This window comes from Centruroides vittatus, unplaced genomic scaffold (genome assembly GCF_030686945.1).
Source record: "Centruroides vittatus isolate TY-2023 unplaced genomic scaffold, ASM3068694v2 contig_19, whole genome shotgun sequence".
Classification (NCBI taxonomy): domain Eukaryota; kingdom Metazoa; phylum Arthropoda; class Arachnida; order Scorpiones; family Buthidae; genus Centruroides; species Centruroides vittatus.
The window spans coordinates 5,587,340-5,613,612 of record NW_027121169.1 but is presented as its reverse complement, the minus strand read 5'-3'; the positions used below and the strand labels follow the sequence as shown (position 1 = coordinate 5,613,612).

The following is a 26,273-nucleotide window of genomic DNA, read 5'->3' as shown; positions in this document are numbered from 1 at the left end:
CATTCGGATTCTAAACTTTGAAGCTCGCGATCAGTTATGAGATTAGGAAATAACAAAGCAACATCTGTAATTGTATGTATAGTCCCACTTTTAACAACGGTTGGGTTCAAAAAACTAAATTTTTTTATAGAGTTGTTTTTAAGAGGAAATCTAACAGTAATTTGGGTGCAGCCTTCAATGTAAAAATCCAAACAACGTAGTCGAAAAAATTTAATCAGTTCATCTGTAAGGTTCAGTTAAGTCATTGAAGCGAATGACTTTTGCTCCAAAATACATGTCTTCTATAGCTAAATAATTTCTTGGATTTTTAAAATCAATATTTTCGATTGGAGTGGTTGTTATATAATTTCTTTTTTGAACTATCGTCAATTTTTCGATAGATTTGGTGCTTCAATCCGTAGATCGGTAGACCGGAAGCAAAATCGGTAGATCTACCGAAAAATCGGTAGACGTGGCGACAGTGCTGACGACCGATGCTCTTGTTCGCCGCTGGTGTCGCCACTAGTACATATCGAAACAAGAAACAGGCCTAAAACTATAAGTCCTGGAAAAACCGGACGGTTGGTAACATTAATATGAGACTGTAAACTAAATAAGTATTTTTTCGTGTGTTATAATGTTTATTATTTTTAATTTTAAATATCAGTTAGTCACAAAAGTCTACATATACTTCTAGTATTTCATATATTTTTGAAGTTACCATTTGTATATCATAATTTGTACATTTATTTCGTAGTTTACATAAAAATAAGGTACAATTTTGAATTTTAAACAAGCAATAAATTGATCTTCTCAATTAATTGTGTCAACATTAATTATGATTAGTCTGTAAACTAAGAAAGTCGTTCCTTTCTGTCTTTCACATCACGTATATCTTTCGATGTGTAAAATCACGTTATATACGGGTTCAAGGCAAAAAGTACAGTTAGAAAACTATAATATATCATTAAGAAAAGTATAAAAATCACTATCAGAAATAGGAGAAAACGTGGAGTTTCCGAGTTTTCTTTCTGTGACCCCTTGCCTTATACCATTAATCCCATCGTATGTAGACCTTCGTGGCTTTAGATGACACTATACGCAGTGCATACAATACTGTAAAATAGAGTCAATATGTGATGATATAGCCAATTTGAAGAGTGTCATACTATATGTGGTTCTTACTATTTCATGTTGGGTACTTCGTGAACACGAAGTTGTGCTTAGTGATGACATGTCATACTGGCTTTTTTAAAAAACTCATTCCGTTCTATGGGCACTAAGAGGGCTCTTTCAGCAAGCCCATTATGGGTTCGGCCAGATCCACAATGGGGTTGACGGGGAAATATATTACGGAAAATAACAGAAAGTTCTTATGTCTGTGATTGATGTAGATAAACATGATCAATATATAAATGAACTGACATTCTGATTTACCTTTTGAATGTCACGCGCACTCTGATGTACAGTACAGTACATACATATTATCAGGTAAACACTTTGATGGGGTAAAAGTTTAAACACTATGAACGAGTATACAATTCAATTTAGATATTAATTATTTTAATGTGACTATATAATATATATATATATATATAAACTAAATATATATAAACTAAAATTTATTACAGATAAATGTTAATAATCTATTTATCTATATTAACTATATCTTTAACATATAACATAAGTCACTGAAATTATACAGAACGAGACAGTTTTCTAAAAATGTAGGACTCTCCTAGATGTAGTAAAGTCTCTATGGTTATATCCAATCAACAAGTTAATTCGCAGAATTAGCTTATATTATTACATTATAAAGGTTAAATGGTAAAATAAATCAAAGAATTTCCAGTTTCTACAATCTACCGTGACATCTTTATAACTGCAATGTAAAGAATACAACTTGTAATTGTTTTTTCATTTAGTGAGCCGAAAGAAAATTGCCAGAAAATAGTGTTTTTGTATCATTTGCATCTCTAAAAGCCATCATAGCTAATAAATTTCGAATTTATATAAATGAAGGCAGTCATTAATTGTAAAAATTTCAGAAATTATCATCATTCTCGTGTGCAACGAAAACGATTTTAAAATGGCCGACACTTTGAACAAAGTAATCTTATTTGTTTGTTTCCTCTGTATATGTTGCTTGATTATGGTAGGAAATTCTTTATAACCATCATTTTTATTACAGTTCGGAGTTAATCTTATCTTCTAATAAATAAAACGGAGAGGAGAGGAGAGGAGGAAATTATAATGATACCTTATGATGCATACAGATGTGCGCAATATCATCTATTAGGAGCTAGAACCTTCTTCCTCGGAAGAGCCGAGTGTGGATTGTTTTACATCGGGCTGGCCACGTGGAGTTTTTCGGTGTTTTCTTCTGGTGTCTAGCACCTGAATAGGAGCTACTTTCCATAGGAAGTTCTCCCGGGAGATGGCTTCTTTCATCAATGCAGTCCAATCAAATCCTTTCAGATATATCCAAATATATCTTTTTAGGTTAGTTCCTCGCGCTTAATATTTTCTGTATTTACGTCTTCGTCAGTTCCCACTCAATCATTCATTCAACATGTTTAACCAAGGCGGATTTGTTGCATTGATAGGTGTAATTACAAACTCCACGAATTTTTCTCATTTAAAAAAAATCCATTTAATAAAACCGCCATTTATATACTTTACTACGTATTTAAACATGTAATAAACAAATACTACATGTTTCCCCCCTAAAAGACCTAAATAAAAAGTGTCTTTATCATTTGCTAATTATTTATTGACACATTTGTAGAATATACATGGAACTACACTTATTCTGTAAACAGATACACAATTCTTTCGTACGAATCGGGAGTAAAAAGTCCGTTCTTCTTCTTTCTTCCCATTCTGGGGGCAAAATTTGGCACCACTTTCACTTTTGCATTGCCCTGGAGACTCTGGAGCAATTTAGAAGCTTCTAAAGGAGACAATACCCCTCCGTCTGCTTCGGCACATACAGTTGTATTAATGAGAGTTGCACCTGTTGAACAATTTACATACATCTAAGTTTCGCATTACTATTGTTAAATGATGCTTCATGCTAGTAAATTCATACTTACTTAAGCAGCAGAGAGCAAACACGTAGCAATAGTTGAGGTACATGATGCTGGTCGAATTACAATGGTGTTATGTCGAATCGTCGACTGACATCCACTTTTATAGGGTTTTCTTCGACAGTTTACTATGAAAAATCTATGTTTAATCTCTTAATGTGGCTTACATTTTATGATGATTGATTAATGTTAACAATGATGCAGAAGAAATCCGTTTGGATTAACTGATGAATAACCAACGTTTTTAACTTGATGATCTAGAACAGCGGTTCCCAACCCTTTTTTTGACCAGGGACCACTTTGATTTCATTGTTGTTAGCAGGGACCACAAGGTTTAAGAAAAATAAACTATGTCAATCTAAAAATAAACTTTAATCAAAACTTTTAACATAAGTAATCGTTAAACTCAAGTGTAACATGCTTTAACTATTATAAGAGAAAACTAGGAGAAAGAGGCTATTATAAGAGAAAACATAACATTTTTAGTAAAAATTAAATTCAGTTTGTATCAATGTAGGAATAATAATTTAAAATGAATAAATGTTTTAAATCTTTCGCGGACCATATTTTAGCTCTTGCGGACCACTGGTGGTCCGCGGACCACTGGTTGGGAACCGCTGATCTAGAAGAATGCAAAGCTGAAAATGGCAGTTTTACTGAATTTTAATGAAATTTTAAAAACAACATGGCTACTTTTGCAGGGGAAGATCAGCACCTATTAATAGAAAATCGCTTACATTAACTAAAAATAAACTTAATTTGGAAGAATTACACTTACTGAAACAGAAAATTGACAATAGAAACTAATAATTGAAAATTCTGTTTCTAGCAATGAATCTCCAGAACAACTAATGGTTCTGTTTGTTTGCTCGTTGTGTCAGGAAAAATGTCACTATTTAATCTTATAAATCTTGTTAGACGGTAATTATTCACGCAGTCGATTATACTAAGTCAAAGAAACGTTAGTTTTGTTGTAAATAATAGATTACAAAAGGATAAACAGAAGGAAAGTTTGGCATTTTAGGAAAGTGATCATTTTGTTAATTTGATTTTATTCCTGTGTTTTAATAAAGGTTCTTTCAGGGGAACCTTAATTATAAAAAAATTGCCACAAAATATGCTTAAATTTTGGCTTGAAAACAATGCTATGCTGTGGCTTATTCAAAGTATCAACAGCTACAATTTAATTATATTTAATTATATAATTGTTGTTTCTTTAAATATTTTTCTACACAAGATACATTGAATTGTAACATTTATTAAAATAACATTATTATACTGTATTTAACAAGAGATGGAGCCCTGGCACCTGTCTCTTGCTAAATTGCTTACTAATTATATAGACTTTAAAGTCCGATAAAGAAATATGGTTGTTTGCTTGAAATACTGACTAAAGAATTTCTATGGAAACAGTTGCTATTTTAACAGTTTTTAGGTTCTATTTTACCGAAAAATACAATTTTCACTAAATTAATAAGTAAGCTGCCAGAGAAAAGTCCAAATAAGTGTTTACTGAGTGGATTTTTCTGTTGCAGTTCACTTATTAACAGATGAAAACTACTAAACACAAGTCGCGGGTTAGCGCCTGATGGACTAGTCATGTAGTTTTCCAGGTTTCTTCACTTGTCTAACACCCGAATAAGGACCAGTTTACATAGATCCTTTTCGGCAGATTGCCTATGTGTTGCTTTGTCTTATCCCATCAATTTTCCATCTCCTACTTCCTAAAACTCCGTGAGTATTTTCTCATTATTCACCCATTATCCATATTAGGTATTGATCAATTAGGATCGTTGCTATTCTAAATGAGATTCCAACGGCTTTACCAGATTAAAATACAATTTATCTCAATACACTACTGCACTGGCATCTTCATAAAAGCCAGTGTATGTAAGGCAACTTCACTATTCAACTAGATTCGTGAGAAAGATGCGCATCAACTATCTACTTGCTCTTGTCTTCTGCTGCTTTAGTAAGTACTGTTGCGTATAGAAGAACACTGTCGTAAGATATGTCTGATAATTCTGACTCTATATTCATGCTATTTTTTCAATTAATAGGTACAATCAACCTCATAATGATGGTTGTTTCGGCAGATGATGATGTAGTAATGTCGTTAGACGATGCCTCCAAACTGCTAGAGAGCCTTCAAGCTAATAATAAAGTTAAATTGGTATCGAATTTCGCTCCTAGAATGGGAAGAAGAAAGAAAACTAATTACTTCTCCATCCCAAATGGCTACAAAAGAATTTTATATACATTCGCAGAATGACTAAAATTCGTATTTCGTCCATTGTACATGATTACTGACAAAGTCAATAATTAATAAATGTTTCATAAACTACCAATGTATCTGCCTTTTACTTTTCCTCAACTCTTTCAGAATATCCTAAATTGAAAATTAATTTAATTTAGTTTAATCATAATTATAAAAGTTGTCAAGAGATGGCGGCCTAACCACCTACCGTTAGCCAAATTCATTTGTATCGAATTATTTATTAGCCTTAATATAACCCACTAGATAATCCGGCAAATAGTTTGTCAATAAATAAATGGCAAATTTAATTATTTATAATTTTATTAATACCTATTTCTAGGTATTTACTGTTTAAAATTTTAGCCGGTGATTTAAGTGAGATTTTTGAAAGAGGTTGCCAACTACTAAATAAGGAAAGTTAAGCAACTCGTTGCTGGATTTTTTAAAATGTAATTTAGGGGTTTGTTATCATTTGTTTGGGTAGGTTGTTTGTTTGTTTAGTTAAATTAGAGTCGATACATATGCTGGTCCTTGTGCTGCTAATAGCTCTAATGTTACAATAATAAAGTATATTTCTGCCACTTCGAGCGCTGCAATCGCTTTACGGTGTGTTTGGCTGTTGCAAAGGGAGAGTCAGCTGTAAACAAATTCGAAATTCTTTTAATATATGAAATTTTCTTGTTTTTAACTCAAATATTTCTTTTATATTTTTTAAAAGACTGCTTATAAATACTGTTGTAATTCGGTTTTGAATATTATTTATTCGTAAATGTCGTTAATATTTATATTTCTATTAATTGTCACTTTCACGATTTTAGACTTATATTGATTAAACGGTTTGTGTTTTGCTTACAGATTGTGTTAATTTTTAAATATTATTGGGAGTTTTCGTTAAGGGTAAGAAAACGCAGTCAAAATATTTTAGTTAAGCCTGTATATACATTATTAATATGGGATGCCTTGGGGATTCCCGAGAACTGTACAAAACTTTCACAATATGTAGCAATATAACAGTTTTAAATAGATGCTTATTTAAAACCTGGATAAATTAAATCGAAAATATAATTATTTTCGATTTATCTACATCCTCATCTATGATTTAAAATTATCATGTTATTAAATATTTTTATAAACCAAATACAGGGTGACAATAATTAACCCGTACAAAGTTTGTAGCAATGCTGCACCTGAACTTTTTTACTGTCACCAATTTACATACTATTGTTTAATTCTCCATGATTTCCTGCCCGTGTAGATGTACTTTCGATGTAATAAGGGTTAGTTCTTTATTTTTTTAATGGTGTCGAACAAATGTTGTGCAATTTTGGAGCTATTCCGGCAAGGAAAGCATCAATGTGAAATTGTTCGTCTGCTCGGTGTTCCAAAAATGACAGTCTCAGATGCAGTTCGGCGATTCAAGGAGCTTGGCCACAATGGTGACCGTCCCGGACGTGGAAGAAAGCGCACTGTCAACACGTCTAGGAACCGCAAGATCATCACAAAGCGAGTTGACTGACATGCGAAGGTCTCCATGAGAAAAATTGCTCGTGAGATCAGAATCAATCGCGAATCGGTGCGGTTAATGGCGAAAAAGGAACTCGTACTCAAGCCCTACAAGTTCCAAAAGGTTCAGCTCCTCACCGATGAAAACAAGTGCGTGAGACTCCAAAGATCCCGTTAACTCAAGCGTCGGGCCGCAGGTCGACAATGGGAGTGCATTCTCTTCACAGACGAGAAGCTTTTCTCCGTACAACCATCAAAACGACAGGAACTGGTCCGCGGGGGCTCCTGGAAGCTCAGCCGTCATCGAACATCACAAAATCCAATGTCAGTCATGGTTTGGGGCGGAATTTGTGCGAGCGGCAAGACACCCCTTGTTTTCGTCGATCAAGGGGCCAAAATCAATCAAGATGTGTACCACCATGACATTCTCGAGGCTGTGGTACTTCTGTGGGCTCAGCAGCATTTTGTCAGTGCGAAATGGACGTTTCAGCAGGACTCGGCGCCGACACACAGGGCGAAGAAGACTCAGGAGTGTGCAAGGCTCATTTTCCCGATTTCATCTCGTCTGCGGAATGGCCACCGTACTCGCCGAATCTGAACCCAATGGACTACAGTGTGTGGTCCATTTTGGAGGCCAGGGCCTGTTCTAAGCGCCATGAAAGTTTGGAGTCGCTGAAGCAATCCTTGCGCTGGGAGTGAGACAAACTGTCTCCAGAAGAGTGCGGCCCATCGCTGAGAATTTCAAAACGCGTTTGGGGCTCTGCATCAAAGCAAAAGGAGTCCACTTTGAAACTGGCTGAATATCTGATTAATACGTAAAGTATTGTCACTGTTATATGCTGTTGTTTTGCTAATTTTAATTTCTTTAATAAATTTACGATACAAAAAACTTGTACGGGTTAATTATTGTCACCCTGTATACTGTTTTTCTTTATACGTGATATAAAATTAAAAATGTAATTACAAATAAGATTTTTTTTTGACTGAACAGTAGAAAAAAGTTATAAAAATGCTTGAAAACGGTAAAACTACCTACTAACCAAATAGATAAACTAACTTCTCGCCGTAGTGCGACTCTCAAGCCAGCTATCGGAATCTGATACATTAACTACTTGAGAGCATAGCTCAAGAACCAGTATATCTATCGATTCTGGTTAAGTTACAGTAACGCAACACTTGGGCAATCCGCCTAGGGGAAATGGGGAACGTCTTCCAGGAGATCTTTTTAAGAGTAACTGGTCCTTATTCAGGTGGAGAGAACTCGCAAAACTCCACATGGCCAGCCCATCCTGCCGAGGTGCGAACTCACTGACCACTGGTTTCCGAACACTGGTAGTTCACCAGTGTTCAGGAAACTGGAACCGCTTGGCCACTGGTGGACTAATGCATTACTACTAATGCGATATTGTATTCTTTGTTTAAAAGTGCTTATTCTGAAACTGTACGCCACATTTTGTTTGCGTAAAATCAAATCGAAATGTCTGCAAATTAATTGAAAATCAGGTCTTTTTAAGTTTCGTAAAAGATATAACGCTATACGAACATAAAAAATCAGCGTTATGGGAAATATGTTCCTAAACGTCGGACATGTCAAATGTACTTTTGAAAGTTTCGTTGAGGATATTTCGAACGAAAGGATATATATAATACGTACGGGGCGCCCAAAAGCTGTTGAAGAAAAGAAATTTCAAGAAGAAATTGTTAAAAATCAACAAATAACTCGTGAACTTGTAACGAATCTTAGTGTGACATGGACATGATGATTGTGTTCCTCATGAAAAAGTTAAGTGGAAAATAAAAAGAACTTGATGACAAAATTAAAATTAAAATATTTTATTAATCGAAAATTTTATTTTAGCGGATCGTAATTGTTCGGTCGAGGTACAGTCCTGCTGTATTTGATTAATGCGATTTTGTTATATCACCGAGGAATGAATTAATCGCGTTAATCAGTACTGTACTTTAGAAAGATTTTTTTTTTAATTTAATTTTATTGAGTTTTTAATTTAATGGCTTTCTTAGATGCTACATTTATTTTGATGTTCATCACTTCAATAGCCAAATAGTAGCCTAGTGGATAAAGGATAAAAGAACTGAATACTGTTAGTCGCGGGTTCTTGCCTCGCCAATGGGCTAACCATATAGAGTAAACTCCATGTGCTCGTTGGTTATTGGGTTTTCTTCCTGTGTCTAACACATAACTAAGGGTCAGTTTCCCTCAGAAAGTTTTCCAGAGAAACATCCTCTTTGGCAAGTTGCTCGTGTGTTGCGCTACTTTGTTTCATTAATCCAATTAGTCAAAATATTTAATCTATCTCTCTTTGCTAAATTAATTGGTAATAAAACCTATTAATGATTATAATTGTAAAGCATTTTGAAGTTTAGACAATGAAGAAAATATACACATTTTCGAGTCTATGTTTAATCCATTTTCACCAACCACAGAGGTAACAGCTAAAAACACATGAAGAAAAACTTCACGAAAAGACAAACAGTAAGTAGAAAATTCACATGGTTAAAATGATATCAACTTACTGTTTGTCTTTTCGTAAAGTTTTTCTAAACATAGACTCGAAAATGTGTATATTTTCTTCATTGTCTAAACTTCGAAATAGAAGATATCCAGAGTTATGTAACAATTGTAAAGCATGTTTAAGAACAATGATTTTATATACAATTTAAGATTATACAATAAAAGTGTCTTTCGATGTCCTTTCTTACTCCTCAGGAAAATAACAGTCTTACGGTGGAGTCGACCTTTTATTAGAGGCTGCTCATCTGTCTCACTGTGAAAAATGTTACAGGATTTCCTTCCGGTGAGGGCACAAAATAGAAAATATACATTTGATAACCTTGCCAGGACTATAATTGTAAAATTTATATACAGTTATGTACAGTAAAGTGTTATTGTATAGGAATGAAACCCGATATAATGTGTTTCTGGCCGAGCCATAATGGGCTTGCTAAAAGAGGCCCTTTTAGTGCCCACAGGGAGGAAAGAGTACAAAAACCTCATCAATATAATTCATTCACCTTTAAAATGAACAAGTTTGGTGTATATTTGTCTTACAGAAACACCACGATGAGGGCTGATTATCTAATGTGGTAAGTCAGGCATATGAGCTTCATCTTGCTGCTACACACTCCGCTCATCGTAGGTATCATCATCTATGTTAGCCAAAGATGTTCGCTTTAGTGGTCTTCGTGCACTATTGGCCGTTTCTGTAGATGCTGAAGAAAATCAAGCTTTGTAGGAACTGGATGTTTCATGCGAATATGTGTATTCCTTCTGTGTTCAAAGTGCCGACTACAAAGAACACCACCATTGCTTCGATTTCCATTGCATAAGTCGGCATATAACAATATGTCTACGTCTTAATTATATACTTTTTGGATGGCCATGGCAGTCTAACGCGGCGCTAGTTTCTACGTCAACTTTTACCCGATTCGGTGTCTAGTAGTTACCGGTATAGAGAAGTTTCAAAGTCGCATGTCACGTGAGATACACACGTTTGCTCCGCCCATTCGCCATTTTTGTGGTAGTTTTCGCTCGCTTAGCTTGCACGTGGTCTGTTGTTCGACGTCTTTTTTTAAATTTAAACGTACAAAAATACTGCAGTTCTATTATCATAAATTAAGTTAAAAAAAGATTCTTTTCTTGCAAGCTATGCTAGCAGTCTAACAGGACGAGATGCAGCTCTGTACGAAGAGAAAATTTCGATATGTCAAGGCGATCCACATGAAGCCAGTTTATCGGACTTCGTCGTAGATCAAGAGTTGTGGCCGAAAGTAGAATTTTGTGACATTATAAACTATTTGGTTTTGACAACAAATTTTTACACCCTGTTACAAATGAAAGCTTATAAATCTTTAGAGGCCCATAACCAGTGGTGATATTCGAAATAGTTAACAAAGGGTTCGCTAGCAGAAAATTTTTCCCTGACAATCACCGACAAACGAAATGGAAGTTTTGGCTAGAAATAAATACAATACTTTTCTTGCGATATATCTAATAATCAGTGGCTTATTTGGAACGTAAGGGGCACTGGGCGAAGACCAGGTAACAATAGTATATTAGTGCTGTCGACCTTTCTTTTTTAGGCAAAGAAATTTTTCACCCCGAATGGACCCCGCTGCTAATAGACAAATGTCATCGTCTCTCGAAATACAATATCTTTTTTATTTCGCTGTCCATAGCCCGACACGTGTTACACAGCCATCTTGTATTATTTGCGCGCGTGAGATTGTGGGATCTCTCTTATGACTGGATCTAGTTTCAAGAACTCTCTTGAATCGATCGCGATTAAACCTCGTTTCTGTCGAGATTGAAACAGTCGAGAGAGATCGCACCAAGACATAGTCCTCGACCTTGCTCACAATCTAGATTGAAATGCTCGGTGTGAACGGGGTATAAGGCCCTAGTTTAGTAGTATTACAGAGTATAATACGTATATTTTAATATATTTAAAAAAAAAACAAAACCAAACCACTGAGAAATGTTCCGTGTGTTTAACAAGGTTCGGAAAACTGAAAATTTTAACAACGGGTTCGGCCGAACCTGTGCGAACCCGCTGAATATCACCACTGCCCATAACTTTTAACAAGTGGCTGGGTTTCTCCTGATATAAAAGTAAAAGTAATGAATAAACAGCGAAGTAATGTTGCTTGGAAAGATATGTTTATTTTGTTTGTTTAAATTCGTGTTTTTATGTATTTCTTAACTAAGGATTTTTGTCTGAAAGTAAAAAAGTCTAATTAAAAACAGCTGTGGCAACTTTTTTAATTCAAATTGTTCAGTATCTTTATTTTCTAGTTGAAATTAGCATATAATAAGCCTACTTGCTTTTAGTTTTAACGTGTAATGTTTATAAGTTTGCTCTAGCTAAACACTGAAATTACATTAGTTGTTCATTTATAAATGCACTATACCTAACTAGATTAATAAGCAAATCAGTAAACTCTTTTAGGTTTTAAAATATAACTTACAAGTTGGTGTTATTAATGTAAATATTGAAATGTAATGTTTCTGACAAACTCTTGTATTGATATTCACTTTATTCGTATCGAAATTTTTCCGGTTAATTCTCGACAGCCATGCAGTTTGCCTTCGTCGTGAAAGCTCCTCAGTTTGGGATTCTTGATGATAAATAATGCCGGGAATTTTAAAAAATGATGTTCCTTTGTTTTTGAGTGAACTAGCATTACACCCAATTACACAACAAATCACCATAGTGATATTCGCGATGAAAAAAACAACACAAAAACTCCAGTTAAAGCGCACGTGAACACACACAAAACGTAAACAAGTCACAAAAAGTCACAAAGATGGCGCTGGACAATTGCGCATGCTCATGACGTCACTCGTGATGTCGACATGAAACCTCTCTTTACAATTACTTATAAAGTTCGATAGATTTATTTTCATTAATTAATAATAATAATAATAATAATAATAATAATGTTTATTTAAAAACTACTAAAATTGCAAAATGATAATTAAAAGAAACGACAAATTTTTGTATTTCCGTTTTTCCTATTTTCTCACCAAGCGTCGTTTAGGACGTCACTTCCGACCTATATGTTCTCCTTAGGTAGACACGTGGTGCAGGTGATTCGCGGTCGCTTTCTTTTGCCACCGGCAGCTGTTATTTTTTCTGTTATCGATTCAAATTACGTGAAACATACGAGGAAATTGAGCTTTTCTAAGATGGAGTATCACACGGTCGAAAGAGGCAAACCTTACAGTACAGATTACAGAGTATATTTCTGTAAGTTTTATACTTACCTTACTAAATTAGAGTTCTTATTCATTAAAAATCTATAATATTCTAGATTGCAGTGACTTGAGGGTCCTCCTGATTACTGGTATCTAGAATTTTACCAAACAATCCTTAAAATATGCCTAAAGATTAAAATTATCACTTACTTTGTATAAGAATACAAGATAAGTGAAATCTAATTACATAGGTGTGTTATTTGTTGATACATATTTACTTGTATTTTGAATGCACAATTTTATACAATTACCTTATAATTTTCTAAAGAATATTGCAATTAAAATTAATTAACAGTATATTGATTAAACTTGCTAAATAGTTAAATATTTTAAAATTCAGTGACTATGAAGGAAATAATCTTGTTAACCTTGTAGGAAAGAACCAGTTTCAGGTAAAAGTCTGTTTTAAGTAGGTCCTCTTCCTATTCCTATTAAATGCTTTCATCAGTGAACTAAATTTTGATATTTTATCAATGAAAACTAATGATGATTATTTAATAATAATTAATAGTGATTATAGAAAATGTTCAATATTTTTCTCCAAGCAAAAAGCAGGGTTCCTACCCACCTGGAAAGTCGGGGATTTTCATTAGTGTTTGAAAAAAGTCATAGAAAGGCGGAATTTGCCAAAAATTCTCAAAAAATCGGGAAAAATCAGGGCTGTTCATTTTTTTTGTTGTTGTTATACCTAAAGTCAAAGTTAATTAAACTCACAACTGTATCAAATGAACGAATTTTATTTTTTATAGATTTTGCAATTTTAGACTTAATAATTAAATCTTGTTACATGTAAGATTTATTATTCTATTGTATTGTAAGAGGTATTGTGAAATCACTCAGAATCAGATCTTAACTGTAATCACTTTGTGTATTTTTTTTATTTTGTTTAATATTCATACAATTATTACAGAAATTTACTTTTTTACTGACAGTGCAAATTAATTTTAAAAACTTATATCAACTGATTATGTGAAGAATTATAAAATGCAACAGGGAGGAGAACATTGTGAATTGTGAAATGCTGAGGGATCCAAATATAACATACAGCAATATCAGTTGTCATTTGTAAATTTTAAAACAGCTGGATTATTCAGTGTTATTAATTTGAAAGAAAAGTTTGGGCTCAATTCAAGCTTCAAATGATACATTTGGGATCTTAACATAGCTATAGAGCAGGGGTGGCCAACAAGTCAATCGCGATCGACTGGTCGATCGCCAAGTCAATTTTGGTCGATCGCTAGCGATGTCTTGACTTAATGTATTATATTTGTAACCGAACGCAACTGTATGCATGCAGTTATGACTCGACTCATAAGCAATGAGTGCACTTCGTACTGAAACAGTGTATAAACATAGTATGTATTTCACACTTCCCCCTCCCCACTTAGACTATGCCTATGACAACAAGTTGATCGCGACACATTTTTACGATAAAAAGTAGATCTTATGTGCACAAAAGTTGGCCACCCCTGCTATAGAGCATACTCATAGGAACTCAACAATTTGATTTTTTTTATCAGCATATTATTAATTTAAAAAGTTTAGGAAATTCATTAAGAGTAAATTTGATGAATATACAGGATGATTCAGAACTCATGGAAGAAACTTTAAGGAGTGGTAGAGTGCACAACAAAAAACATTGTGTAGGAAAGAAGGGGGCCAAATGACATGCTGAGGCACAAACACAAGTACTAATATGAAAGGAAACATAAATTGTTTGCATTATTAACAAGTGTGTCTTTACAGCAATGTTTACAATTGCTCAAAATTGCATCAAACTTCTTATGAGGACATCTGAAGGTCCTCATTTATGAGAATCCAGTTGACTGTGTTGAGGACCTTGTTGCTCAAATTTCTTGCACATTTGAGAGAAATACCTGGCATCTTTGAAACCACTCCATCAATGCTGCTAAGTGTAAATTTTGGATTCACACAATTTTGGATCTAATGGTTTAACAACTGAGAATTTAACTTAAAGTCTGATCCAGTTCCCCATAATTATTATGAATATGAATCAAGAAATTATTTCTCCTTTGCTGTACTGATTGACTCTATTGAAACCACAGTTTAAGTGTATTGGAATATTGTGGCAATTATCTAGACATTCTATATCTTATAAGTGTGTGTATTAAGAAAATTTTTTATAAGTTTTAGATATTTTGATCGTATTTGTGATACTATTCTGAATTTGTTGTTAAAATAGATGATCCTAACTGTCCTGGTTATTCAGATTAATTAATTCATCACTGTGCATTAATTAAGCTTTGTTATTATATCCAAAATAAAAAATTAAAGGAAACTATGATTAATTTATTGACTACATGTATTTCCTTGTATTCTACAAAGATGATGCAATAGTTAGAAATTGAAAAGTAATTTTTTATTTAGGTACAATAAAAATATAAATTTGTACTGTACCTAACATTATTTTTATTTCTCACTACTTACTGCGACTTATAATAAGAGAATTAATTTTTTTTTTGTGGAACATATTTCAATTATAATAATTTTCCAACGGTTTAAAGGCTTAAACCGTTAGAAAATGCCATCCACATAGCTTGCAACCACCAATTTAAAGGCTTGGAGCAACAAGAAGTCAAAAACATTTTACACTGAATAACACTTTTAATAGATTTTGACTTTAGATAAGAAAATTTTTGGGTATGTTTTTAAACTTTATTTTGCTTCTGTAAAATAAAATATGTAAAACTGTATTTACTCTGTATCAAAATAACAATTTAAAATGCATTACAAATTGTAAATTGTATCTAAAAAGTTTGGTCTATTCACTTTCATTTCATATTTAATCTTTGGATTTTTATAAAATTGAAAAGTATAGGACGTCGCTCGCCTGTTAGAACAACGGTCTTCTGCTGATGGCTTTAGAGATAAATACGACAGTTCTTTCTCCTTGCAACGATAGCAAATTTCCTCCGAATTATGATTATAGCACCAAACCACGTGTTACGGTTGGATATTTTCTGTAGCGAAATATGCGGTAACGGAAAAGGATTGCAAATTTCAGCGTCCTTCGCACTGTCTCGCATATTCGGGATTTTATTATCCAAGAAAACTTAAATTGAAATCATCTAAAATGGTAGATACTTTGATGATACTTAGCAAACAAAAAGAAACAATTGAAAAATTATTCAGAATTAGTGATGGATGTGCAAAATTTTCTTGGTGGCTGCATTTGAGGATCTCTGGTTTTGAAAGAGAAGGTGGACGAATATGGAAAAATAACTATTAAATGGTATCAGAAGATAGAAACTTAGAGTCCTAGATATATTTGTGAAAAGATTTTAATATCTTTTACATAAAGTGGCATGAATTTGTATATTGATTCCTTAACATTTTAAGTACAACAGGCTTCCCTCTCAGTACTTTTTTCATGTATCGCCTCCCCCTTTAAGAAAAAATTTTCGTTAACCCCATCAGCATTACATATTATACAATATAAGTGCTATAGCCTCTTACAAAATTTTTAAGAATCTTTTTACATTTATTTAAGTATTTTAAGCAAAAATATTAATTTTTATGAAACTGTCTAAATTAACGACCGTTTTGAACTATGGCATTTGGGGATAAACGAGTTAAACTTATCACTCCCAAAAAGTGGGGGTAATAAGATTAACGTCATATTTTGTTTTTATGAATAGTGGTAATGTAAATATAATCGGAAATTCAGCAGTTTTTCAGTTTGGGTTTAATCCGAGTCAAGAATTACCGGCGTTACGTGTTACATAAAAACTTGCTCTACGACAGAAATACGGACTAAACAGTTTTTAACCATTTTTCTCTCTAGCGTATCGCAAACTTGCGACACCACGCGTCGTCGTCGTGGATCGCGATCTATTTTTTGGAAAGCGATAGCGTGTAGTGTAAGCTAAGTACTACGTCAACCGCATCGAAATTAATTTCGCCATTACTGTATTATTTCCATCGATAAAATTCCAAATTTTCGGTGTAATAAATGCCATATAATCACTTTAAACACACTTAATTTCATAAATTAACATTTTTCTGTTATTTTAACGACGATTTTAGCTCAGAATCGATATCGATTTCGCTTTCAAAATTGAAAAAGTTGTCGGAAGTTATCTTCTTTCCTCATTTTTTTCTTTAACTTAGTTTCCTGGAAACTATTTTATAATTTTATGAACGCGTTTCTCACGATAGAAAGTCATTTATTGTATGTTTTGCTACTTTTGGATGGTGCGTGTCGATAGTTGATCGATCGATCGATCGCTCGTACGTGACGTCCTTCAGCGATTATTTTCGCGTTAAATTATAAATTTATTATAAAATTTTATTTCAAGATTAAACTGTTTCTGCCTGTGCTCATTTTTCTTCCAAAACTTCTCCCGCAATAGGGCAGTTGGTAGAATATAGAGCTAGTGGAAGGAACGGCGAAACTAGATTGAGGCGCCTGTAGCGGCGACGCCGGGTAACAGAATCGGGGCTACAAAGGCAGCACCAATGTTGTTTCACCTAGTACTTTTGTACTAATCTAATATCTTTTTACTTGTTCCAGTACCAAGATACCCAACACCATTTTCCTAGTACTATTTATGAAATCCTAATATCTTTCCTTTCAATTTAGTACCTTTCAAAACATTCATTTTAATTCTATATTTCTATATTTTTCTACTTCACTTTGGCAGTAAATAGATGTTTTTATTGCTTCCTCATTCAAGTGCAGCAGTTGAACGTATTTTTTTGCAATTAAATTTACTAAAAATTAAACTACAAAATCGAGTTCTTAAAAGCAACAATGATAAAATGTTACACTTGGAAACCATCATCTGCTTCAACCATACAAAAACATTCTAGTGAGGAAGATTCTGATGATGACGATCTTACCAGTGATTTTTCAATGTGATAATTTTAAAGTTCAGTACTTCGTGTTCATTACTTTCGTTTCATCATTTTGTTCATTTGATTGTTGTTGAAGAATAATAGCATTCTTGCAACATATGAATTTATCCTGTATGAATTTTATATGTTACATGTAAAACTATTTATATTTTAATAAATAAAATTTGATAAATTCTAAATTTATATATTATTTATAAGTATATATTTAATAATATATAATACAAAAATACATTCTGCAGTTTAAGGTCAAAGTAATGCTTGCATTAGTCAATACAGTTACTTCTCGACTTACGACGGGGTTCGGTTCCGCAAATTCGGACGTAAGTCGAAATGGTCGTAAGTCAAGAAGTGACTGTACTTCAACAAAACAGTTAGCCATCTTACACAAGCACACGCGAAGGATAACTAACTACACAACAAAACTAAAGATGACGCAATCAATCGCCAAAAGCGTGCAAGATATATATATTCCACGAAACCTATAAAAAATTGATACATTTTTAAAATTTTTTAATGACATTTTTCGTCATAAGTGAGAATGGTCGTAACTCGAGAAGTGACTGTAGATCATAGGGACTGAGCAGTATTAATATTCTTATATTTATTATACTCTTAATTTTGTACAATTTAAAGGGTGGTGTGGAAGAAGTAAACTATATATCTATTTTATGGTAAATAATGAAATTTGTAACTAACCATATATATAAAGGAACTTCAATAAGGACCATAGCAATAGTTAATAGTATTGTATTAATAGGGAAATTTTTATCCTCATTTCCTCAAAAGACTAATTTTGCTTCTTACTGCTTTTTTCCACAGATCTCGAAAATTCAAATATCACATCATATGCCAATTAATATCTGTCAGATTAACAAAATAACATAAAAAAAGAAAATTACTTAACTTTACATTAGAGAACTAAATTTAAAATAGAGCCAACTAAGGTTAACAGGAAATTGGAGATTGGTTAGAATGCAACACATCATTATGTAATTAACCTCAGGAATTAAATTGCAGTCAGCCATTTCTCTTTCGTCCCAGGGTAGGCCTATTATTCATGCGGGAACGAATAAAACTTTGTACTTGGCGGCTCAGTAATATAGGTAACACTACAACCGACCACACAACAGTTATTTTTTGAAGTTTTGTTGGCAGAAAGCTGTTTTTCATTATCACAGGCAGAAAACAAGCACCGCGTCTCAGTACGTATCTAACCCAAAGACGCTTGTGTTTTCCCGAAAAAGTTTCCTTTGCCTGCGTACAGGTGGCGCTCAACGCAGTTCCACTAGCTCTATAAGGAGGGCAAAAGGAGCAATTGCCCATGGCCTGAGGAATTTGGGGTCCTACATTAAAAAATAATTCACGTTTAACTAAAAAAAACGAGAACTTCGATGTTTGTTTTATAACATTAAATTGCATTTGAGCATCCAATCCCGTTACATGCTTAATTATAACATAAAATGCATCGTGAGAAAACTCTATTCACAGATGATGCTGTAATACTTTAAATTTTCAAATGGGATTCGTGCAATTCTAAGTAAAAATACCCCATTCTGTGTTAATTACAATGGAATTAAAGCATTTACGAGGCATGTCGATTGCGAGAAGCATAAAAAAAGAAGTGCATTTTCTCATTTGCTTCCCACTCCTCCCTGTCAATCAAGCAATTTCCAAATATGGCGACACAATGAGAGGTTTTTTTTTTTTCTTTCTTTCTTTTTGAGTAAAAGGGAATTAGCTGTAAGTTTTTGGGAGCTAGTGCTGCAATATTAACTTTATCTCAAATAAGATTACAAATTTATTTTGTACTACACAATAAAAACATATCCACATTCGAAAGAAACCCGAAAATTCTCTAACATTTGTAAAATTGATTCTGGATTTCTCAATCGTTTTCCATTCTTAAGCTTGTTTATTAATTAGTGAATGTACCATGTACGTAATGTAAATTGTTAATTTTTCTAAACTAAAATAAACTTTAGAAAGTATCCAAAAGAATCCGAATCAGGTGAAAGTTTGATATTGTTCCATCACTAATAATTATTACAGAATAAATTTTGCAAACTGAATTAATGTGTGTAATTTGAGAGCATAGTGTATTGAAGAAGCAAACTCTATCCAATTCTGTTTTGTTTTAGATGATTCGAATGGACCGGTATCTCCCTTCCACGATATACCCATGTTTGCCGATAAGGAGAATAGAATTTTCAACATGATTGTTGAAATACCGAGATGGACCAATGCAAAGATGGAAGTAAGATTTAATTTTCCTTAGTTTACTCTGGCACAAAGTTATTAAAACTAAATACTATGATAAATATTCCGCACGCTTCCGAAACAGATAGCCACTAAAGAACCTTTAAATCCTATAAAACAAGATGTCAAGAAAGGAATGGTGAGATTCGTACACAACTGTTTCCCCCATCATGGCTACATTTGGAATTATGGAGCCATTCCACAGGTATCTTTATTTTACTTAAAACAATATAATCACACTTACTCAATTTTAATCTGTTCTGTTTTCTCAGACTTGGGAATGTCCTCATAACTTGGACGAGGCCACGGGTTGCAAGGGAGATAACGATCCTATTGATGTCATCGAGATTGGACATCGGGTAAGTGAATGTGTTGTGCAGATGGTTTTTTGAAGTAATAACTGATCTGTTTTTTGTATCTTAGGTGGCTAAAAGAGGAGAAGTTCTACAAGTGAAGGTGTTAGGTGTTATGGCACTGATTGATGAAGGTATGCATACACAAATCATGTTTAAGTTTAATTCTACTGTAGTGAAACTTAATATTTTAAATTATTGAACAGGTGAGACGGATTGGAAAGTAGTTGCTATCAGTATTCAAGATCCATTGGCAGATAAATTAAATGGTAAGTAAATATTCAATTGTTTACATGTGCAATATCAAGGTTAGTGATTCAAGTTCTGTTTCAGACATTGAAGATGTGGAAAAGCATATGCCTGGTCTTCTAAAGGTAATCATTTTTTAAAAAATTATATACATATATAACAAACATTCCGAAGCCGGATGCATTGATACTAAACCAAATGATTGCTGTAATTAATCGGGCCTTAATAATTAGAAATTAAATAATTTGGTACTAGAGGTAGACATTAGGTACCATCTCTTATCTAAATTAATAATTATAATAATAATTTATTAAATAATTTAGAGTAGAATTTGAACCTGTAACCTCTGCTTACTGGGCAGTATGTTGTCAGTTATGCCACCCGGACCTCCGAGCAATTCTTTGCTCCCAGATTTAATTATTAATAATAGCACGATTTAATTACGGCAATCATTTGGATCTTTAAATCATTCTAAAAAAACCAATTAATCTAAAATGATATATTATACAGGCTACATATGAATGGTTTCGTATCTACAAGATGCCTGGTGGAAATCCACCTAACCAGTTTGCCTTCAATGGAGAAGCTAGAAATAGAGTGAGTGAACATTTCTTATCTTTGTCACTCATCAGATGGATGTAACAAAATCTTAAATTAATAGAAATTTGCTGAAAATGTCATTGAAGAAACCCATAAGCAGTGGACCAACCTTATTGGCAATGCCTCAGAGCCAAACGATTTAGTTTGGTAAGATTTTAAGTTATATCTGTAGTCTTTTCAAAATTTCAAAAACTATTACATATTTAACAGTAACTGAACTATATTAATTTTGTTTATTACTCGAGAAACAGGAAAATAGTCTTGGAAATGGAAAGTTAGCTTACTTAGGAAATATGCTTGGTTGGTGCAGCGTTTCATTGAGACATCTAGACATCTTTATCTTCAATTTATTTTAAAATTTGACAGATTCTCCCCCATAATATGAATACTATTCAATTATCAAATGGTGATTGGTACTAAGTTTTCATTTACCAATGTTCAAAATTAGAGTTTAGATCAGGTTGATTTGGCCAATAGTTTTTTTGAATCCACTGCTGACAGTTTATCATTTCAAAACAATTTGCATTTTCCTTTTCCTCTTGATAAGTTGATATACACCAGCAAGGACTAGATTATGATAGTTTCTGGTAAAGGTATCGGACACCTCAAGGCGACTGGCAAACCTAGAAAGGAATCAGGTTACTAATCTAGAATTCAGTGCTCTTAGATTGGATTCTTCAAAACTTTTACCTGATTTGGCCCCTACTGTACCATTTGACCACTCTTATTATCTGGTTCATCCATAATGGGCACAAAGAATAGTCAGTATTTTAAATATTCACAGCAGTGTTTTTAATGTAATAAATTGAGATGAAAAGTAAGGTTTGAGTCACAAGTATAATACTGATTTTAAGCCCATCAACTGTTGAGTGTTGCCTTTGTTGTCATACTCAACAAACCTGGTATGAGTTGACAGCTTGACAATGTGTCCTGGTACTGTTTTGGTCTTGAGATAGATGTTACACCATTTTGACTTCACTAACTTTTTGGAAGCCTGGAAATTATCTAACATGCACTCAGGGGCATAGCAATCAAAAATGGTGCCTAGAGCACACATCAAAGTTGCGACCCTTTGTAAATTATCTTAACCCTTAACCCGTGAGGTGAAAAAAAAATACCTAACCCCTGAGGTGGGGTCACTCTGACCCCCGGAACTTTTGTTACAATTTGTGTAATTCAGAAAAGGAAGATATGGAAAAATATAATCATGAAATACTTTTTACACTTTATTTAACACATCAGAAATATAAAATAGAATTTTTAATAATCAATTATAATTTTAAAAAATCTTTAAACTTTTAGAGTACTAATAACACTTCAAAAAGTTTGGCGCTTAATTAAATATACATCTACACCCTGTATTGCCGCCATTCCTATATATTTGGGAACTTAACATTACTAATAAGTTATAAAAGAAGAAAAAATGTTTTTCTGCCACATTTTTTTTTAACATTACAATTACATTGAAGAAAATTTTTACATAACCCATGAGGGGGGTCAGGTTGACCTCAAAGCAAAAACTTTAAGCTTGTGTAAAAAAGTATGGACTGACAGTGAAACAAACTTATGTTCCAACGGTTCAGGGTCAACTAACTTGAAGGTACTATGAGTCTCCACCACTAACACTGGCTGACAGACTAGTAAAAGCCAGTCAAAGTTTTACTGGGGTCACAGTGACCCCACCTCACGGGTTAAAGGTTAATATAAAAAACAGATACACTAAATAAAACAGTCTGTTTGGCCAATCACCTTTTCTCGCCAAATACAGATTGAAGTTAAGTTTGATTAACCAATCGGTGCTATCTAGCTCTGTTATGGGTCCAGCTATGATCCAATGATCCACGGCCAATCAGCGATCATGGATTCAAAACTATTGGTTGTTTTCCATCCGACTTCTGCAGCGTCAACTAATTTGAAATAAAATAAAAAGAAACAAGAAAAGATGGGAATCGTACAGTATGTCCGGACAATTCTATCCTGACACTGACAATTAGATAACAAATCAAGTAGTTTCAATAACGCTCGCTCGCTTGGGAGTATTTAAATCAAAATCACAAATCACATGTAAACAAAATAAACAACTGCACGAGAAATGTCGAATTTGAACGAGCAAGTGCACCGTCTGCGCGCACCACTCATTCCCTCTCGCTCATTCGCGAACAAGATTGTTTGATATGAATTGATTTATTTTGATTTTTAAATTTAATAATTGACGATTTTGCACCCCCCCTTTGAAAGGCACCCAGGGACATGTGCCCTACTTGCCCCACCCTAGCTACACCATTGCATGCACTACATAAATCAAAAATGAGGGTTGTTGGTTCCAAGCCTTGACTTTTAAACAAACAAAAAAAAATTATGAACTAACCTTTTTAAGTATAAAAAGCCCAAAATAATTATTTTGGGCTTTTGTACATAAAAAGGAAAATATTGTATATATTAGTTTCGTAAATTTCCGACTGCCGTCCAAATTCTGGATTTGTGGTCCTTCAGAAAGAAACCATTTATTTTACAACTATTTACGGTATATACAGCAATACTTCTCGATTGCTACCAAAATCATAGTCTTAAGCCTTGCTTTTTCTCCCATTTTGAATGGTCAAGTTGCCTTATATCCAATTTTGAGATTTGTTAGCTGTCCAATCTGGAGCTGGGTCAGTACCTTTCTTTTGGGTCTGCCTTGGTTGGCAAACCTGTCTCAACTTGTCCAGGATGACTCATGTTAACTGAGCCCCCTCCAGAAAATGGGTTGCAATGAGTGGAAACTTGAATCACTTTGAAAAGGAGGCCTAATGAGTAGAGACTGACTGACTATGTACAATATGAAATAAATTAGAAAAAAATTCAAATATAAAAGGATACTTTATCTAATCAAAAACAAAGTATATACAAAAACCTTCTTGACACTTGGGGAACTTTACATTCAACCCTATTGTTTAAGATAGTTAAGTTCATTTACATAATCGTTCATTTGTGTTGCCTCTGTCATGCTTATTGAGTTTTAACTTGTTTAGGTGAGAATTACGAATATTTGCATATTTAATACATAAGTCTAGTTACAGTTATTTTTTAAGAAAAAAATAATTAAAATGGAAGATAAGGTGCATTTTCGACATCTCATGCTCTATTATTCTCGAAAAGGGAAAAATTAGCCTAAAACTCAAAAGAAGCTGTGTATGGAGAGGATGCAGTTACTGATCAAACATGCTGGAAATGGTTTGCAAAGTTAAGGACGGAAGATTTTTCTCTTGAAGATGCACCTGTCAGGATGGTCCTCCAACATAGATGATGAGAGTCCATAGTGATTTTAATCCAAAGTGATTGGCTTAGAACAACAAAAGAGATAGCCAAGACCTTAAAAATATCTCAAATATCTGTTGTCAGACATTTGGCTAGCTTTGGATACACTTCCTGTTATGATGTTTGGGTTCCCCATAAATTAAGTGAATGAAACCTTATTGAGCATGTTTCTGTTTGTGATTCACTTTTAAAACACAATGATGATGATCCATTTTCAAAGTGATTAATAACAGGCAATGAAAAATGGATTGTTTACAACAATATTGAACATGAGATCTTGAAGTAAGCTGGGTGATCTGCTAGTGCTGCAACCTAAGGCTGGTTTATATCCCAGAAAAGTAAATGATTTTAGTTTGGTGGGATTGGAGATGGGTTCTTTATTACAAGCTTTAACCCAACAACCAAACAATTAATTCCAATAAATATTGTCTCCAGCTGGATAAACTGAAGACTATAGTGTATCAAAAAAAATCCGGAACTTGCATCTCGATGGGGAGTGTTATTCCAACACAATAAAGCAAGGCTGCATATATCATTGAATGTGTGCCAAAAACTTCTAGACTTTTAACTGGAATGTTTTGAGTAACCCGAGTAACCCTGCATATTCTCCAGATGTTGCTCCCTCAGACTATCATCTTTTTGTTCGTTGCAGAATAATTTAAATGGTACAGAATTTCAATCTTTATAAAGTATCAAAAATCCCATTGATAATTTCTTCAATCACAAACCCACCCGATTCTATACAGATTGAATTATGAAACTACCCATTCTTTTAACTTCCCTTCAGAAATCTCCATGAGATGTCATTTCCAGGTTGACAATACAGTCAAATTGCCCAAGCAGAATAAAACTGGTTGGAATTGACTCCTTACAGTGTGTGAATACATATTTAGTTAAAGACCTTTAGGATCTGTATTGTGTTTAGTTGGAAAAAGTTAACTTTCAGAATATGCTTTGAACCTGCAAACTGTATAAATCACAAGCATATTTTTGGTCACATCTTCAAAACATCTGTTTTACTATTAAAATGAATAAATAATTTTAGATGTTTAGATTCCAACTATAGTATCTATTAAGACTTAATGCTTTGCAGTTGACATTCATTCTAGTAGATATTGAATGAATTTTGGAACAGATTTAACCCTTTTATTAGCACAAGTGAATTTTTGTGCCTGTTTTCAGTAATACTAGCTCTTCCAAAAATTTCATAGTTTATAACTGGTTTGAATCAAATTTTTTTTCCTCAGTTTCAAATATAATTTATACAATTTTGTTACAGCTCTACAGTAGTGGTCGACAGCCCTTTCAAAATAACTGCAACAGAAGCTATAGAAATAGTGGAGAAAAACCCACCAAAGGGAGAAGCAGAAAGCATCGATCCAATTGGTACATGTAGCAATAAATATAAAATATTTAATCAGAAAAATATTCCAATTGTTAACTGTTTCTCTTTTTCTATTGACAGTGGATAAGTGGCACTATGTTCAGTTAACATAATTTGGAAAACAATCAAGTAGCAAGTTCCACGTTGGGTGTGAACCATTATAAATCTAAATTAATGACATAAATTTCACTGGAAGACATCTGTGATGTTTGTGTAATCAGTGTCACAAGTCTAATAAATTAAGCACTTGTTTTGACTTGAAAGATTTATTTTTGATATCACAAAATATTAATTAGATAAAATTCTTTTATATATTCTTTTATAATAATAAGAAATCCACTGTCATTAAACCAATAAATAGACAAAAGAACAACTCACTTTGGAAAGTGAATATTTTTGTCCATTTTTAAAAGGACAGCTTGAAGTTGTCCTTTTAAAAATGTATGAAAATGTTCACTTTCCAAAGTGAGTTGTTGTTTTTCTGGTTTATTGGTTTAATAACAATGGAACTTTTCTATGGGCAATATGATATAAATTATTAAAGTTCTGGTGAATCACACTGAGTGAATGCATTATGAATGTTTGAATTCACTTACCTTGAAGGTAAATACAGTTTTGGGCCAATTTTACATTTTTATGCCTCAGAAAG

The 26,273-nt window shown here is 33.4% G+C and overlaps 1 protein-coding gene across 1 annotated transcript; it reads left to right on the top strand.

Annotated features, from left to right (window-relative positions):
* Window positions 1–12,388: 12,388 nt before the first annotated feature.
* On the top strand, window positions 12,389–25,887 carry Nurf-38 (Inorganic pyrophosphatase Nurf-38). Its single transcript, XM_067264588.1, has 11 exons — window positions 12,389–12,596; window positions 19,621–19,736; window positions 19,824–19,943; window positions 20,011–20,097; window positions 20,162–20,225; window positions 20,298–20,360; window positions 20,425–20,465; window positions 20,851–20,937; window positions 21,002–21,087; window positions 25,520–25,626; window positions 25,706–25,887. The coding sequence occupies exons 1-11, from the start codon at window positions 12,407–12,409 to the stop codon at window positions 25,735–25,737; spliced, it is 993 nt and encodes a 330-aa protein (XP_067120689.1). The 5' UTR covers window positions 12,389–12,406; the 3' UTR covers window positions 25,738–25,887.
* The last annotated feature ends 386 nt before the right edge of the window (window positions 25,888–26,273 follow it).